Source organism: Nilaparvata lugens, chromosome 2 (assembly GCF_014356525.2).
Source record: "Nilaparvata lugens isolate BPH chromosome 2, ASM1435652v1, whole genome shotgun sequence".
NCBI lineage: Eukaryota > Metazoa > Arthropoda > Insecta > Hemiptera > Delphacidae > Nilaparvata > Nilaparvata lugens.
In genome coordinates, this window is record NC_052505.1 from 73,794,384 (window position 1) to 73,812,372 (window position 17,989).

Genomic DNA, 17,989 nt, shown 5'->3' on the forward strand with positions numbered 1-17,989 from the left:
TTCTCTTCTCTGTGCTGAAATATTACAGTAGCTGCGGCGAAAGCAGCGGCTGCTGCAAGAACTACCTTCTTCTTCGGCATCTGGCTGGGAACTGAGCAGTGAATACTGGTTTATTCCAAACTATATGTAGCTCTGCTACTAGTAATGGCATCAAAGTTAATTATAGCAGAGCTACATCTTGCAGAGCTACATATTATAGCTCTGCTACAAGAAAAGGGTTGAATCTACTTATAGCAGAGCTACATCTAGCAGAGCTATATGTAGCTGACAGAGCTATAAGTAGCTCAAATTTTATATAGCTTTGCTATAAAGCAGAGCTATATAGCTCTCCAGCTACATAGTGTAAACGTAGCTTAAATAATTTCGTGTTACAAGTACGAGTTAGTTACATACTATAGAATTTAGTCACATACGAGTAATGGAGATGTTTTTCAGTTATTATCCTGGGATATCTAGGAAATAATTTCCAATGGTGGAAAGTTAAATCATCACTCTATCTTTTTCTCATGATTCAGTGTCGCTATCTCACCAAATATGCACTAACTCTTAATTCAAATCAGACTCGGTAGAGTGCAGCACCTAACAGGTGCATAAACCACAGGTAAAGGCACATGGTATATAGGTAGTGTGCATTTGAAACAATGACAAGAGGCATCATCGTACGCACAGAGGAGAATATCTCCTATCTTTTTCTGTGTAGTACGGTAACTATATCTTCCTACTCTACTTCCCAATCTGATTCGTGATTATCCATTTTTGTTACGAAAGCCTTCTCGCGGTCTCGCCTACTCATTATGAACTTTATACACTTGGAGACAGTATTGTACATTACAAAAATGTTACACCATTTTTTCTTCTCAATGTAGGCAATTTACAGTCATCTTCATTGTAGAACAATCCTCAAATACAGATAATCCGCATTGAAATGGAAACCTCCGACGAGACAAGAAGTATAGAATGAGCATTCCATACTCTCTGGATTCAGAGTAAAATCATTGGTCAACATTTTAATACAGTATCTGTATTGAATGAATTTTTATTGATACACAAATTTTTCCGCGGAGATGCGGAAAACTTCATGTATGTCACACATCCTTCTATAAAATTAATTTGACTGCACATAAAATCTGTAAATATAGGCTTATTCTCAATTCCCAATAAATTCCTAATCCGCTATCATTTCCCAATATACACAATACAAGGAATAACAAGCAATTACGGAATTACGATAAGCAAGATGATTTGAAGAGGACTTATTTACAAATAATATTTATTCTAATATGCAAACATAATGATCAACTAAAGTACCGTAAATGAAGAAGACTCGAAATCTGATGGCAGATTGGAATAGTATGTAATTAGTATAATCTCTTCTTGTGAGATTAGTATACAAAACAAACATTCCTCCATAATCCTCAACTATTGTTCACAGTGCGTTTGTTGTATACTTGGTGTCGCCAACGAAACTATTATTGGAGAATTTACATGTCAACTATCTCATCCAATTCAAGATTATTCATTTCTAATTGCAACATAATTGAATATTTGATGTTTCGATGATATTTAAATCATTAATTCAAACTTGCAGTTAAAAGTTGAAGACTTCCTAGAAATTCCTTTTGCAATTCTATCAATCACTAAAACTCCAAGAAGATAAGGCAAAAATTATTATACTGCTTAATGAATGAATAAATAAATATAATTTTATCGCCGCTCAACATTACAATAGTTATAGACAACGCCAGAAATTATTGTATAGTAATATTAAAACAATATTAAAATAGGGAAATAAAATGTATAATATGATGGAATATGATGTTTTGACTCTTTACCCTCTTTATTGCTATTAATAAGTCACTGTAATTTATTTTTTCCCCCAATCTAATTTTGTGAGGGGAACTGAATTATAATCAATATACTCGCCTTCATTTATAATTATAATCAGTGATACATTATGTAACCTAATTAATTCAAGTCGAATATATCTGGCCACATATCATTCAGAATAATGTTAAGCATGAGAAAATGTGCTGATAATGTTTTATTATTGTTCAATATGATTTTCTAATGATGATCTGTTTCGTTTTACTGATCATGGCCTGTCATTCATTATCATTAGCCTATTATAATAATTATAATGAATTTAAACTTTTGAAATAACTCAAAGCTAAAGACCGTTCATTCTAATTAACTGATAAAAAGTGGTCTGAGCAGCAATATCACTGGAATGCTGTGAAGAAATTGATGTCGGCCTAAGATGAATGAATAGAACTCTCGAGTGACAACTGTGATAAAAAAGGAATAATTCATATTTTATAGGATTCTCCCCCTGTGAAGTAGCTCGAAGATTCAGTTGATTTCAGCTTGAAATCATTCCTCATTTCATAATATAAGTTGATATTTCATTACTGAATCACATTTGAAGCTTCCGTTTGAAAATATATTCAGAATAATTGAAATTTTGCTGTTTAAATGTAAAACACGAAAACATAGAGATACCTGGAGATGAAGGTACGACTACTGTCAACTCAGAAAATATTAGTGTTCATTGATCATCAGGTCATGTTCCTATTAAATTAAAATCTACGATCGTGAATAAAGTTGTTTTTTATGCAAAGAATGGTTCAGATAAAATTCGAATTATTCATATTAGATTGAAAAGCATGTATTTTCCAATTGTTAATAATTTCACAATTTGAGATGTAACGATTCAAAATACAGTACTGTACATTGAAAACTCAAGAGTAATTTTCTAATTAGTCTGTTCGATAATTCGGGAGAAAATTTTGAAAATTCTCATAAATTCCCGTTTGAATTCAAAAACTCGATCACAGTATTAATCCAAATCACAGAAATCATTGAAACCATCTAAATCTCTGAGTTTTTCTTTATTAGCCAAAGACCAGCCTAAAGCATAAATAACGCTGGCTCGAATAGAGAAACTATTGATAATCTGCGCTTTGTTAGCTCATTTATTACATTTATCTTGATAGCTCATCTTGCAAATTTCCTAGTTCTTTCTATGTTATCATCTTCATTTTTCATGAAATTAGCATTGTTCTTCAAATTTGTTTTCTCTCTGACTTACATCTCTTTCTATCTGGATTCAATTGTACTGTTTTTCCATTCTCTCATCATCGTTGAAAATACTTTTATGTCAAAAAAATCTATTACGAAATAGCAGATTTAGCCTATATATTTGCAGTGTTTTAGAGATATTCGATGATATTATCTTTTCGAATAATTAATGATCTCGGATACTCAATCAAAACGTTTTTTTCCAACGAGTAACTAAAATTGGCGTACACAGGGAAATTGGAATGACGACGATGATCGGGAGTCTCTGAAAGGGCTGAAATAATTTAGTTTGCTGAAGAAGTTTTTTTTAAAGAGAATAATATTGATGAAACTAGAATTTATGATATTGTGCACCTCATGTAATAATTTCATATATGATATCATTCCTGGAGTTTTCTGTTTATGGAATACATCGAGTCTGTTCCTTTCTGGAATTTCTTGATATACCCGTAGAGCTACATAAAGCTTAATGTTGCTTATAATGGGGTTGAATGAGGACTTATCAGCCCTATAACCCCTAACTCTAACCCTGAATCAACTCTAAAGCAAGAGCCAGATTCTCAGGCACAAACATTCAAATTTGGCGACTTTTTACAATCTTGAATTGAACTCATCTATTTCACTTCCCATGACAAACAGCTGGTCAATAATTTATTCAAACTGTTTTTGACGACAATTCAGTCTAATTATATTTATCTAGTACTAGTACTCACATGAGATTTCTACTTCCATTTTCAACACTGTTGTCATTGGCTGGTAGGATGCGGACGATTGGTACCGACGGATTTTTATTCATTATTGAATTAAAACGTTTTGATTCTAAGCGAGCAACATAATTTTGAACTCTTATTCGAAAGATTATACTGTATTGTCGTCAGAAATATTTCATTAAAGGACTTTTATTGAAATAAGATTAGATATCGCCAAGTGAAGCTATGCGCCACCCAGAAAACCAGTGAAAATGAATAACTATTTCAATTCCAATTTTTTTCAAATTCATTCAATTGCCATAAATGAATTCTACTGAATGTTTCGAGAGTTCTGTCAATGTTGATTTGATGAAAGGAAAAATTAGGAGAACTATCTTCAAATTTAAAAGCATTCTAAGACACTAAGTGAGTCGAACAGGAGGTATCTTAAAAATAATTTTTAATCAGAAGAGATCTTAAAAATAATCCCAAATCGACAAAACAATTATTGGTTTTTGAGGCACAGAAGAATAAACCTAGTCACTTCTAATAGAAAATAGATTATCTGAAGCATCTAAATTCAAGACTATGGTTTGTATAAAAATACTTTTGACTGGAACTTTGTTCAAGTAAAAACCTAGAAGACATAACCATAATTCGGACTTTTTGATGTTACCAAATTTGGGAGAGAAATAATACAAAGTATACTTAGTTTTTCTCCCATCGAACTGTGCTTTATTTGTGAATAGAAACAATAAATAGGAATATAATTGAATATTGATTTTATGAACAATCTTACTTTTCAAACCCACTTTCTCACAAAAGAAACTTCAATCAGCTCTGCTTTCGTAATACTTTATTCTCCAAATAATGTAGGCTTCATTAAATATCTGAACATATTTAGAACAAATTCGGTTGAACCACAATCATGCATTCAAAAAATATCACATACACATGATTGGCATTTTTACGATCACGTGTCAAGTATAGTTATCAGCATAATTTATAAATTATTATTGTTATTATTACTTAGTTCACTGTATAATACATAATTCGGATCCAGCTCGATAGCCTAAAAAGCTAATTAGTATTAATAATTAAATGTTTATGTAAATGGATCCCAGTTCCGGATGACTTTTCCTGATCCATTTTTCCAAACACAATAAAGTTGCGAAATGGGTTGCGTGTTACCCAATAAGCTTTCTCTCAATCTCTATTCTATTCTCCGTTTCTGTTGGACGAATGGCGCTTGATGATAAAACTCCTTATCAGACACTTGTTCAATGTTATCAGTCTCTTTTCTTCCTCATCCTCTCTTTCTCTAGCATTTCTTCACAGCTTTTCTCAAGTTTCTCGCGAACCGTTCTTCCCGAAACTGTGATTATAGTTTTGCTGCGGTGATCAGTTCGAGCGCGTGTCTAATCATTATTATTTGTCAATCGTTACCAAGAAGCCTCTATCAAAAATACTTCAGCACTGATCTTCTCGCTTCTAATTATTCATATGCTGCTATAATAGTGTACTTAGGGGACTATCATTGCCAGTACGTGAATTTTCCCCGATTTTTCTTCTAAATCATAGAACTATACGCGATGGTTATTGAGGATGATTTCTCATTATCTTGCTGCAATAACGGAGCTCACTGCAGCAGCTTCACAAGTGTGCATATGAAACAAGAAAATGTGTCATTCTTTTCTTACTTAGGTGAGTTAGCTTGATTTTTAGAGAGTCTTAAGATTAATTGTTCCGATTGAGTAATCCCATTATTATTATTTTAAGTATGTATGAACATTAAGGGATATGTTCAACACTTATCAAACTTTTGAATTCCATAATCTACCACATTATTCTATAATTAAAAAGAGGAAGTATACTCTCTCAATCTTCACATAGCAGAAAGAGGAAACGTCTTCACAAATGTCTACTAGAATCATGTCTATGGAATACAAACTGTCTACATGTCTACTAGAATGGAAATAGTTGAACCATTCAACTGGATTTCTAATGAGGCTTACATTACTTGTGACTATAATAAATGAATGGTGAAGCTACATGGAATCTGTACATTAGGCTGCTATGAATGTGAATGAAAATGTATGATTTGCTGCCAATCTGATTGTCTCTCCATCATCTACTACAGGAACGACATCGCCTCTTTAATAATTCATTCAATTCGAATACGACAATCTCAACCCAATATTTATTTATTTATAAGGTTAGCAAAAAATACAAGAATCGGAAAAGAAAAAAACAGGCTATTGCCTAAAACTTCTTCAATTTCCTAATTTAGTTTTAAATTGTTCTATTTAATATGAATATAACAAGCATGCTGTTTCTTCAGAAAGTGTGTTTCCATATTAGCCGTACTTTTTTCACATTAATATTTTATTTATGTATCTGTAAAAAGCTGCAGCCTGTGATTCATGAATAAGTTTCAGAATTATTGAGCTATTTCTATCATACAGGCTTCAAGTAAGTCAGTATTTGTTTTTATGAAACCTTTATTTTCGAGCAGTGTAAATCAGACTTATCTGTATATAATTTTCTTAGAGGATTATTATTATTATTACCTGGAATCGAGAGTATTCAGGATACAATGCAGATATTCATCTAGGTGGAATAATAAATAATATATAGGCATCAGGAATTGTTACTAGATTGTGGCATTATTCTGATGTAATAATCACGCTCCATCTATTCATCTTTTTAGAGGTTCTATGAAGTAGCATACTGTTACATCAACTGAATAATGAAAAAATGATGATTTGAAGCTCATATGAAAATAAAATACAAGATTAGCCTGAATTCTTATTTCAAATTAGTCTTCTGAACATAAGAAACTAAATTTTCTGATAATATCAATCTATTATTATCATTGAAACAATGAAATTATATTATTAAAGCGATGCTGACTCATAGACAACGGAGAGTTGGGTTACATGGAACAGTACTCAGTAATAAACTTTGGCAAACTATCAATTAACGTTTAATCAATCATCTGTTCATCACTTGACAGTCAGCTCTCTATTGCGTGAAATGATTCTTCACTCTCGTTAAATAATTCCTATATTTCTTACTTCAAGATATCAGAAAATGATGACGCGTTTTCATGATCACAGATTGTATCAAATTTCGTTACCCAAATGGTGTTAGGCCAGAATTGATAAAATTTATGAAATCCTAAGCGGATTAGTTGTGCAGAGTTTATAGATTCTCCACTATTGAACAATTTCAGAAAAGGATCAATTCATATTTCTTTGGGTGGGAAGGGTTTAATGTCAATAAGTTCTTATATTCTTATATTCATAAAAATTCTAATATTCTGATATTCTCATATCAGGTCACTCCTTAAATGTAAAAATGTTCCCTACCCAATAAGGGTTATAGAAGAATACCGTGATAGGCCTGTATCAATGTTGGTTATTTTTAATAACTAGTAGTTCTGTGATCAGTGGACCTCACGCAGTATTCTCATCCACAAGTTCCTGATTGAAACTATAGACCTTATGGAAATACAGCAATAGACTGGCTTCTCCACACATCTGTGTAATCACTTGTCAGCTGATTTATGATGAATAATTCTATAGTCTGATTTTTACTCTAATATTGGCGTATGAAGGAGGCTCCTTTTTCCTTTTATATTATCCTTGAAATGAAAAATTCCCAAAAACCTTGTATATACGTCGACGCGCAATTGAAAAAGGAACATATCTGTCAAATTTCATGAAAATCTATTACCGCGTTTCGCCGTAAATGCGCAACATATAAACATATAAACATTTAAACATTAAGAGAAATGCCAAACTGTCGACTTGAATCTTAGTCCTCACTTCGCTCGGTCAATTATTATTTATTGATAAGCTAGATATTGAGTCTAAGGCTTCAGTTTTCAAATGTTGAAAATCATTTCCTCATTGATACAGGGTTGATGTGAGGAAGCTTTCATGAATTTCTAAGTTTTTACTCCTTTCTTCAAAGGGTAATGTTTTAATAGTTCGATCGATCATGACGATTCAAAAGAGGGAAATTCAAAATTTCAAAAGTACCTATTCTCCTTTGGTTTTTCAGATGAGATTGTATTTGTAACTGAATTCGTGGTGAGGGGTTAAGATAAAATTTAATTCTGAAGATATCTGGGCTGTTCTCTGTTGCCTGTAGTCCTGTTGTTAAGCGTCTCGGAAGCTTTATGCCGGAGTCTCGTACAATGTTCTTCTTATCAGATGTGTCGAAAAGTTTTAAAGAGTTTTGTACATTTTCAATATAACCTATCAATCTGATTTTCAATCACTAGAAAATTACACATTCTCCGTGAGCAGTCGAAATAACTTTCATTAACTCAAAAACTCTGAGCAACTCAACTATGTGTAAAAGCTCTGCATCTACTTATTTGTAATATTCAGTCTTCGATAGATGAGCCAAGCTTTGACGAGGACCAAAACTAGTGACCCCCTGGGTTGGAGAACTCGCTCAAGAGCTGTTGTATGATAATCTTTGAAACTCGCCACTTCAAATTAGTATACAGAGCTGATGAAAATTATGGAAATAGCTAAATATTTCTTTCACAACAATAATTTGACAGTAGGTTTCATTAGGGATCCTATTTGAAATGAGAAACTACCCTTCAAAAATTACTCTGTCGCTTCTTTGTCCATCATATGAATCCAAATTCTTTTTTTTCATTGAAAAGGTAGTCATGTGACGAATGATTTCGACACAGAGACCCCAATAAAAAATGAATGGCGAAAACTGCATATTGATATTTTAGCCCGTATCAGTTTGTTGATGTTAAAGTTGTAAACTATGTTATATTTTATATTGACCAGCTAAGATAATTTGCTAAAATAAGCTGTTGTACTTGAATGCAATGAATTCTTCAGCTGACTAAATGATAAATCATAACAGTTATTTTCTTAAGCAGTTTCGATGTTATTTTTATATCCTTAAAAAAGGACGAAAGAGTAAGTCAATTTTGTTGTCCAACGAACTTGACCTGTGAAAAGGTTCGTAGAATAAATTTTCAAAATTTGGAGCTGATTGATCAATTCTTTCTAAAGTTATTGTAGAACATAACTTACAAAAAGACGGACAACGACTCAGGCCTTCAGTTAGTCAAAAGTGAGAACTCGCTAACGCTCGTTCAATTATTTCAAAAGAATCATATCTTGACTTTGGTTGAGATATGAGTTGATCAATTAAGTACGTCCCTAGAAAGTATTGAAATCTAATTTTCCAAAGTACCAGTTATGAATGCACCATTTCTCATTACAGTCATTCCAAGAGAATCAGTGTGGACTACTGCAGTGTGTTATTGATGAGAATTTTGTATTAATTACAAACGATGACAACATGAGATTTACAAATCTTGAGTCAATATTATGTATTGAGAGGATTCTTTTTGATAATTCCTCATTCGATACATTCATATTTTGGTCCTTATTTCTCTTTCTCTTTTTGATTCCATCTTCCACTCTCAAATTCCTGTCAGACAAGAATCACCCTGTTCGATAGGCTGTAGAGTACAGGTTGTTGTTTTGATTTGTGTCAGATTTGGATACATTTTATGTGGGTGTTTCTAAGAATATTATTACTGATTTGTTGGTAGGTTGGAAAATTTCAATCAAATCAAACTCCTACACAAAAATAATATAAACTGAATGAACTTTGATTCTTTGTTCGCGCATCAACTAGAAAATATAGGAATAATATTAATGAATGCTTTTGTTATGCAATTCGTTTTTTCTTCAATGGAATATTGAATCGTGATAAAAAGTCACGTTGATAACAATCAAGACAAGCCCCCAAAATTCTGGTGGGAGAAATTTGTAAACAAACAACATGTTGTCAAATTGAAATGATAAAAAATATTATTTTAATACGTTTCATTATTAGAGCTCTGAAGAACTAGTTCATTGATATGCTTATAATGAACTAGATAGCTAGAAATAAGATCACATCTTGAAAAAAAATTCGCTTGGGAGAACGATGCACATTAGTAGGTATTCATCAAAGTTTTATTTTATTTTTCAAAATATGGTTTGATTGATAAATAAAATAGTATTCTCATCGTTTGGAACTTTTAAGGATTACAAAATTCTTTCACATACTATCACAGGAGTGAAATTTTCAACGAATTCATAAGTTTTTTCACAAATTTCTAATTTGTGTTTTCATTATCAGTTTTCCAGCATTAACTAGCTCATTTATAATATACCTTCCACATTGAAATTACGGGAATGTCTTGTATATTTATGGCTGAAGAAAGTTTGGTTTTAAGAACTGGATTCAATTTGAATGTGCTTCCATCAACAAGATCATTTATTGTTTTTTTTTCACAACAGAGCAAGGCAAATTAAATGGCCAGGATCAAAAGTATGAATTTTGGCATAAAGGCATATTCTATACACAATAAGTATTCCAGCGAGATAGGTAGACTGCCACCGTTACTAGAACGAAGTTCCCACACCCTATGCTTCTTCCCTCCATCATGAATATAATCATGAGTCATCATCTATTCTGCGTGAATCTCAGATAGTCTCCTGATTATTCAATTTCCATACCTACGATGCCACAACAAGAGTATTTGAAGATTAGACTGATTCATGTAACTTAGTCACATCTAAACATATGTGTAGTATCAATAATATTAGCTCTACTATCTTATTTGTTTGTCTACAATTTTGAATTTTGTCGAGTATGACTCACAAATTGGGAATAAATTGATATATGTTTAATTTCGCATGAATGAACACCATAATGTCAAACTACATTAGCTTCGGAAATTTCTATTAATAGCCCTTATTGACGAGTTATGCTCAAAATAAAGTTAAACCCTTCCTTCTGTTAAGTTGATTATTGTTTATTGGTGTGTTATTCCAAAAACAGGAAGAGCATGCGTTTGAATTTATAGACTTATGACTGATACTGTGAAATTTCATAGTGTAGTAAGAATATAACTTTATTTGTTTTAAAATATAAAATCTGTCCACTATTCGCGGAAGATGGGTGAGTTTCGCGGAACTAAAAATTAAAAATACGAGATGCACTTTGAAAGCTATAAACATTTAAACATATAAACATTATTGTATAAACATTTCTTCAATGAATTATTAGACACTTTTGAAATATTATTCAAGAGATTTTTCTTTCAATAAATTTCCTGGAGGATGTCCCCACGAAAACTCGCGATCAATGCTCAACTTCGACCTCACAATTTTTTGACTACAATGTGTTCTACTGTAATGCATATGACACATGCATAATCGTATTACATAAATTGTATAATCGGCTACAGAGTGGACAAAACTTAAAATCCAATTCTTACTTTTTCAGAATCAGAAACATTGTTAAATACAGTTATCTGTTTACTAATCGACTTTTCCCAATTCAATTCCATGAATCGAAGCGGATCAATCTTTTAATTCAGCTTATTTCATATCAAAATCATGCGATGGAAAATGACAAATCATTCTTTCTACTTTATATGGCTTACTAGTTTACTTTGCTTTTTCAGAGAACTCAGTTACATTTTTAATTAGTACGTGTACGTTACTGGGTCTCAAGTTTCCAGAATACGCTGAGGTTTTCACCAGGTTTCAAGACTTTAAGGAGTAATGCGCATGGCCTACAATTTATGGTACATCAATATAATATTATTATCCATAATAACATAATAAATTATTCGACGTTACGAAACAAAAAAATATATGTCGAAAGCTCTATCATCGACCATGAAAGTTTCGGAAAAATTCAAAGAAACTACTCACATAAATTTGTATAGGAGCGTACATACTTCTGTGCCACGAACACGCGCATTTCTCTTTCCATCAGCTGATGCTATGTTGTTATGTCTGTTTTTGTACAAATATTGAAATCAGAACATCAGCTGTTGAAAATCGAAATTCACGTGTTAGTGGCGCATAAGTCTGTACCCACCTTAGAATACAACAATATGTATTTATTTATTCATTCTATCATTCAGAACTACACAACTTACAGAAAAGTACCACAGGCTTATGCCCAAAACGGTTTCGATTCTAATTTAGACAACAGTCCAAATGAAGCACTTTGTGGTGCTTACATACTTATGCGCCACGAACAGGCGTGATTCACTTTTAATCAGCTGATGAGATTTTTATTCCATCGGTATTTTCACAGGAATAGTAAGATACAGATATGATAAGCATATATCATCAGCTGATGAGGAGTGAAATGCGCATGTGTCGCGAAAATGTCTGTACGCATCTCAATAATATGAAGCATGTTTTTCCGATAAAACTATCATGATCCTATTGATTTTTGAGTATGTACTATCGAGTTCCAAAAAGTTCCACTAATTGTTCACCAAGTTGATGTTGATCATCAATTCCACAAGTACAGTGAAGCTATGGAATGTTTATAATATGTACAATATGATTGGGAAGGTAGATAACATTTGTTTGGGTGAGCTTATCTCATCTTCACTGTTCTCTTTATATAAATTTGGGCAAAACATCATGTGTCACCAGACGCCAGCACCGGCAGAAATGCGGAGCATATTCAACTCACCCCATGACTCATACACCTAGCTGTCTAATAGAACGATAATATATTAGTCATTGTTATCTATCATTGTCCAGGAAATCGCAGCGTAGATAAAACTGATTAGGCCTATAGCATACAGTTGCAACAGGTTGGGATGAACACCCTTTCCCCCTCCACTTTCGTCGGTCGTGTTTCTCTAATCACGGAGGTCTCCACCAGTTTTAATCAGTTTTCGACTTGGCATCGGTTGTGACGGTCAATTATTATCATTGAGCAATAGTGTCATGACTTCAACTGGATCTGCTCTTTAAAATTCAACTGTTGATTAGTCTCTATCATTCAATATCGTTACTATCAGTTTTATTTGTGAAGACTGATGTTATTTCAGTGAATTCATCAATCAAACGTTTTTGGATTTGTTAGTTGGATTGAGTGAATACAGAGTTCAGTGAGTTACTTAGATTCGATTTTGGATACCGGTAGTGCAGTTTCTACTGATAATGACAACCACGGCTTACCCTTATCAAAACGAGGAGTTTTATGCCCCATGTTTGCCCATGCAATGTGAAGTGCCTTCTGCTGGTAAGTAAAACTGATTCTCTATTGTGGAATTCTCTTTTGTACGTTTCTCTCTTTGTGAGATTCTCTCTAATGAGACTCTCTCTTGTACGATTCATCTCTCTAATCATTTTGTATTCCGAACAGGGGAAAATTGTTTATACTTTTCTCCTTACATTATCAATTTTAGAATTGAAATGTGTGATTTTGATCGAATAATTCACGTCTGATGTCATGAGATAATTCAAATGTTCTCTTTCAGTGTTCTACTTTCCAAAACATTTTGTTTCAAAATATTTTCGAAGTATTTTATTCCATGATAATCGATTTATCTCAGAAGTGTCAGAGTTTAGTCCCGACAAGTACTTGTCTCAACAAAATGCATTTCCTTCAACTACGCTTAAAAAAATGAAAACCTAATGAATCTAATACAAGGTTGAGTTTTCCGTTCAGTGAATTGAGATGTTTTGTTTCTTGTTCAGTTGAAGAATAAAGAGACTTCAACTATTGTTCTAAATATTCGTTGTTTTAAGTAATCCTAAGCTCATTTCTTTCTATTCTATCCATTGAAAACGTCTCACCAGGATCAGTTTTGAATTTTCATTTGAAATATTATCTACTAGATTCAATTATGCATAAAAGACAATGAAATTTCAGGGTGGAAATTTGTAGGATAGAGTATTTATCTCATATCATACAATACATTATAATTATTGCTGAAGTGATTCCATCGTTCAAACAAGCTGTTTTGAATTGAAATGTTGATAGTTGAATAATTAGATATGCCTATTGACAGGCAACATCATTGAATTCTGTGATCTATGGGGGAGAGTTTTCCACAGCGTTACGCTCTGCTATTAAAATTGCGGCGAATCTCAAAGTCGTATTTGCATCATGAAAGATGCTTCTCTAGTTTGACTGATTGATTCTGAACTTTGAAGTAAAGTCCAAATCCATCGATATATTCTTATTTAGCAGCATTGAGGACACATTTGAAAATCTTTATTTGAAAACTCCATCAATGTTACTGATTATTGAATTTAGATGTCAAGTTTGTTATGTTTACTCTTGATTTCTCCCTCAGTTCGGATGCCATTCTTCTATCCATTCATTCAATGAAACAAAATTATTATGTAAAACATGTTATATTTCTAATTCCAAGGATTAAGGCTGTAGTGGAAGTAATCCTTGAGACTTTCTACAAACACTTCCCGGTTTGGGACTCAAGCTTTTTGTTGATCTAAGAGATTAGCTGATATTTGATGAATATTTCCAATTGCATTGTTTCTGTAGAATCAATGTTTAATACATTTCCTACTGAAAACAATTATGATATTTTGTTTATAACATAGATTGATTAACATTATAAGTGCGTATTCTGACTGAACAAGTTCAGATTAAGCCTAATCATATTCGGTCAAACAAGTGGGAAGACAAACAATGAAACACCTACTAATAGGACGAGTCTATACCCATCCAAAGTAACAAGTATGATGTTCCATCCCCACTCACAATAGGAGTTTCCGTGGAGAATTATATTCACAATAGAGGACTTCTACCTGTGAGCATCCCCGAAAAATAGGAGTTGCTTTCCGTCACTGTCAATATTTGCAGTGGTTTTCTAACAATACAATACGAAGAGTCATACTCTTTATCAATAGAATTCCTGATGACTGCCAAACAATGGAAATTTTTATCATACATCCACTAGGCACTTTTTTGTCATCTCACTCTTCCACAGGTAATAGTTTATCATGAAAACTCTTAATAAAATAGCCTCCTGTGTCATGTTGAATTCCATGCTCTGTTCATTCTATTCAATAACATTTAAATTTGATTTTCACTCGGTACTCGGCTCTGCTTTATAATATAATAAGAAACTTCATTGGTTATAAAGTCCACCAAATCATGATCTTAATATTTTCACTGCTTTGAGAACAGGACATAAATTATAGACGTTCCAATAATGTAGAATAGAGTATGACCAAGGTGTAATTCAATGCTAAATTTCCAACAAATTCTAATGTGTTTTTGTTACTGTAATTAATTTCGCATTTGAAAATACGTTGAATAAATGCAGGTCTAATCAGTTTCATGATCGGTCATTGCCATCAAAGGCAAGCAAATTTGTGTGAGTTCACTGATCGCAAATAAATTCTCCATCTTCAAATAGTAGGTTAGGTAAGGTGAATAAACGATTATTCCCTTTCTCGTATTTTACACTTCTGTGGGAAAATTCATTGAGAATCTGATAACCATAGAAACTGAACTGTAAAGTAGACGAAATTCATTTGAATCGATTGGATTTCGTTGATTCAAGAGGCTTTAATGTGTAATGATGTGCTGATAGCCACTCTTATAATATCATTTGGAAAGATATCAAGGTATTATGAGACCATTTTTTGTTTTTCAATTATCATAATACTACCTATCTATTTTGAATTATGAAGAGGACAATTCATCAACTCTTGTACTGAATTTTGGCACTAAGACTTGCAGACTTGATGAATTTCTGTGATTCAAATCCTTATATGGCGCAGGTTAAAGGCTATAGCAGTATAATAGTTAAGGGTATATTGATAATAATTGAGTACTTTAGATTAGTTTCTTTATTATGAACTTGCTGAGAAGGGCTAATAGAAAATTCTTGATCTCTTGCACTGGAATTTGAAAATTTGCAACAATAAGGATCTGAATTAATCTATTATATTTGCGAGAATGTTGAGGTAGGTTCTGAGCTGGTTCAAAGTTCATACTCATTGCTAATGTTTGTTTTGATTTCTCTGAAGAGCAAAGTCCATTCTCCCACTAACGTTGCTCCCTACTCTTCAATTGAGCTCTTATAATACGATACGTTTGCTACACTCCAAAAAAGGTTTATTTTGATTTTGAACAACTTCCCAGTCTGTAGATACACCTCTTGTCAATTATTGTGAAATATCATTATTCATCCTATCATCAACGCATAATTATTTGCGGTTACTTCGAAATATCAAATAAAAATCATTGGAGGAATCACTTATATTCAGAAGACAAAATATTCAATTATAATTTCCAATAAATAATCATACAAACCTTATCATGCAACAACAATAGAATCTCTATCGATATTTGATTCGAGATCTTCTCTCTGTAATATTGTATTATGCTGATTCTGAAACTATATTGCTTGTTATCATAGAGAAAACATACAGAAGTCTATGCTCATTTTTCACTCATATAATGATGCTCCTTGTATGCTTATCCTATGTTGAAATCTATGCAACTGATAAACTGAATGTTAGTGGAACACCCTTGAATTATAATATTTCCCATAAAATGAATTTATCTCCACTAAAATAATAAATACGATTTTGAGAACTATTTAAGATAGAACTTAATCTATTGTGAGGCATATGGACGAATGCACTATCAATGAAAAAAATAAATAAGGTTGCTTGTTGGATTTCAATCTACTTGTGAGGTTGCGATTATATGTGGCCCTTAGCCTTTTAGGGGTGGATTTTGAATCCAAATTAATAATTGAATATCGTTTGAATGATTCCTATGTCAAAATTTAATCCAAGAAGAGGATATAGTGGATGAGAGAAATATAAAAATTATGATATCACCAGAAATTCATACTTTCACCTAAAATATAATAAAGAAAGAATCGGATTATATACGTACGGGATAGGGAATTCACGAACAACGCATCATCACGTCTGAACTACTGAACTGATTGACTTGAAACTTTGCATATAGATTTTTAATTTACCGAGAGTGGTTATAGGCTTATTTTAAATTCTTCAAGATTCTAGTACCTCAAGTTTTCAGTTTGTCAAGATTTTTAATTAGAACCTCGCGGAGCACGGGCAACCTGCTAGTGAAAAATGAAGTTTCGAAATTCAACTGAGAAATTATTGTAAAGGAGTAATGACAGAAGAACAAGGTCTGTTCGAAAGTTATCTTGAGAGCATCTTTGTCAAGAGTGATAATACAGACCAAAAAGAAGCCAGCCCAATTCTTATCCGTTCTCCAGATTGGATAAGAGATAATTGCTTATTTTGAAGTGATAAGGATTCACAAACGTCGAAGCCATCAAAGGAAATTTGTCATCAAGGCAACGAGGAAGAACAACAATGATTATTTGTTATTTACAATAGGGAAAAAGTAAGAACAATAATTATTTATGAGAGGCATGCGTTGATATTCTGCTTTGCTCGACTATCTCCCTTTGCAATTTTAACAATTCAAAGAAGAAATTCAGAATTTGCACGTAATATTCTCTAGTCTACAACCGGTACTTTCCATTACAATGGATGAAATATTAATATTAAAAATCATCATATAAATACTAAAAATCATCATTAAGTGTGATTTCAACGTCCATGAGAAGATTTCCTCTAGACAATATTATTTCATTTCTGGGAACAGAGTGAATCCAGAGGTTCCGTTTTTTTATCTTATTCTATTTCGATTTCCTATAACAGTAGGCCTATAATAATTACTGAAGAAGCTTTATTTGGTAAAATTCTAAAGTTATAGAAATACATCGTTTTTGATCTGGAATTCTTAATTTATAATAATTATTTTACAACTCACCACATAAATTAATGCTACTATCAATAATTATTAACATTTTACAGACTGTCAGGAATTCTAAATGATCTAAAAATCCCAATATCAAATTCACTTACATAAATCAATCAATTTCAGTGATAATAATGAGCTCTCATTTCATCACAAACTTCATCATTTCCTTTAACTGTTATGTCAATAGTTTATCTTGAAGTGTTCACCTCAACCATTTTGTCTTGGCCTTATATCAAATTGACCTTTGAACTCATCCATGTGAATGCTTAATCTTCAATAATATAATATATAAACATGAATAGTTTTATTTCCATCCCATGCAACAACAGAAATTTCAAACAAATATTATTCTTACCGAGAATACATAATCAAACAGGGAAGCTTTGGGAAAATATTGAACTAGGTATTAGGAACGAAGATAAATCTATTGACTTATTTGAAAGGAAATCTTCGAATAATTGTTCACCAAGATAAATGTGATTCGGTGGATAGATAAAAATGTTGTTAGTGTAACTGTCAATAAACAAATATATCAGTTGCTGTGTTTGCTTCTCGACAAGCTACAGTTT

The 17,989-nt window shown here is 32.4% G+C and overlaps 1 protein-coding gene across 3 annotated transcripts in view; it reads left to right on the forward strand.

The window, feature by feature from the left end:
• Nucleotides 1–17,989, forward strand: part of LOC111045151 (hepatocyte nuclear factor 4-gamma) — a 40,178-nt gene that overhangs the window by 6,320 nt on the left and 15,869 nt on the right. The window contains exon 1 of one of the 3 annotated variants that reach the window (XM_022330468.2): nt 5,108–5,471. The exons of 1 other annotated variant lie outside the window; for it this stretch is intronic. In XM_022330468.2, coding sequence (XP_022186160.2) covers nt 5,360–5,471 — 112 coding nt within the window. In that variant the 5' untranslated portion in view covers nt 5,108–5,359. Of the gene's footprint in view, nt 1–5,107; nt 5,472–12,509; nt 12,870–17,989 lie in introns of those variants that run through there. One more of the 3 variants, XM_022330469.2, reaches the window with a different exon arrangement.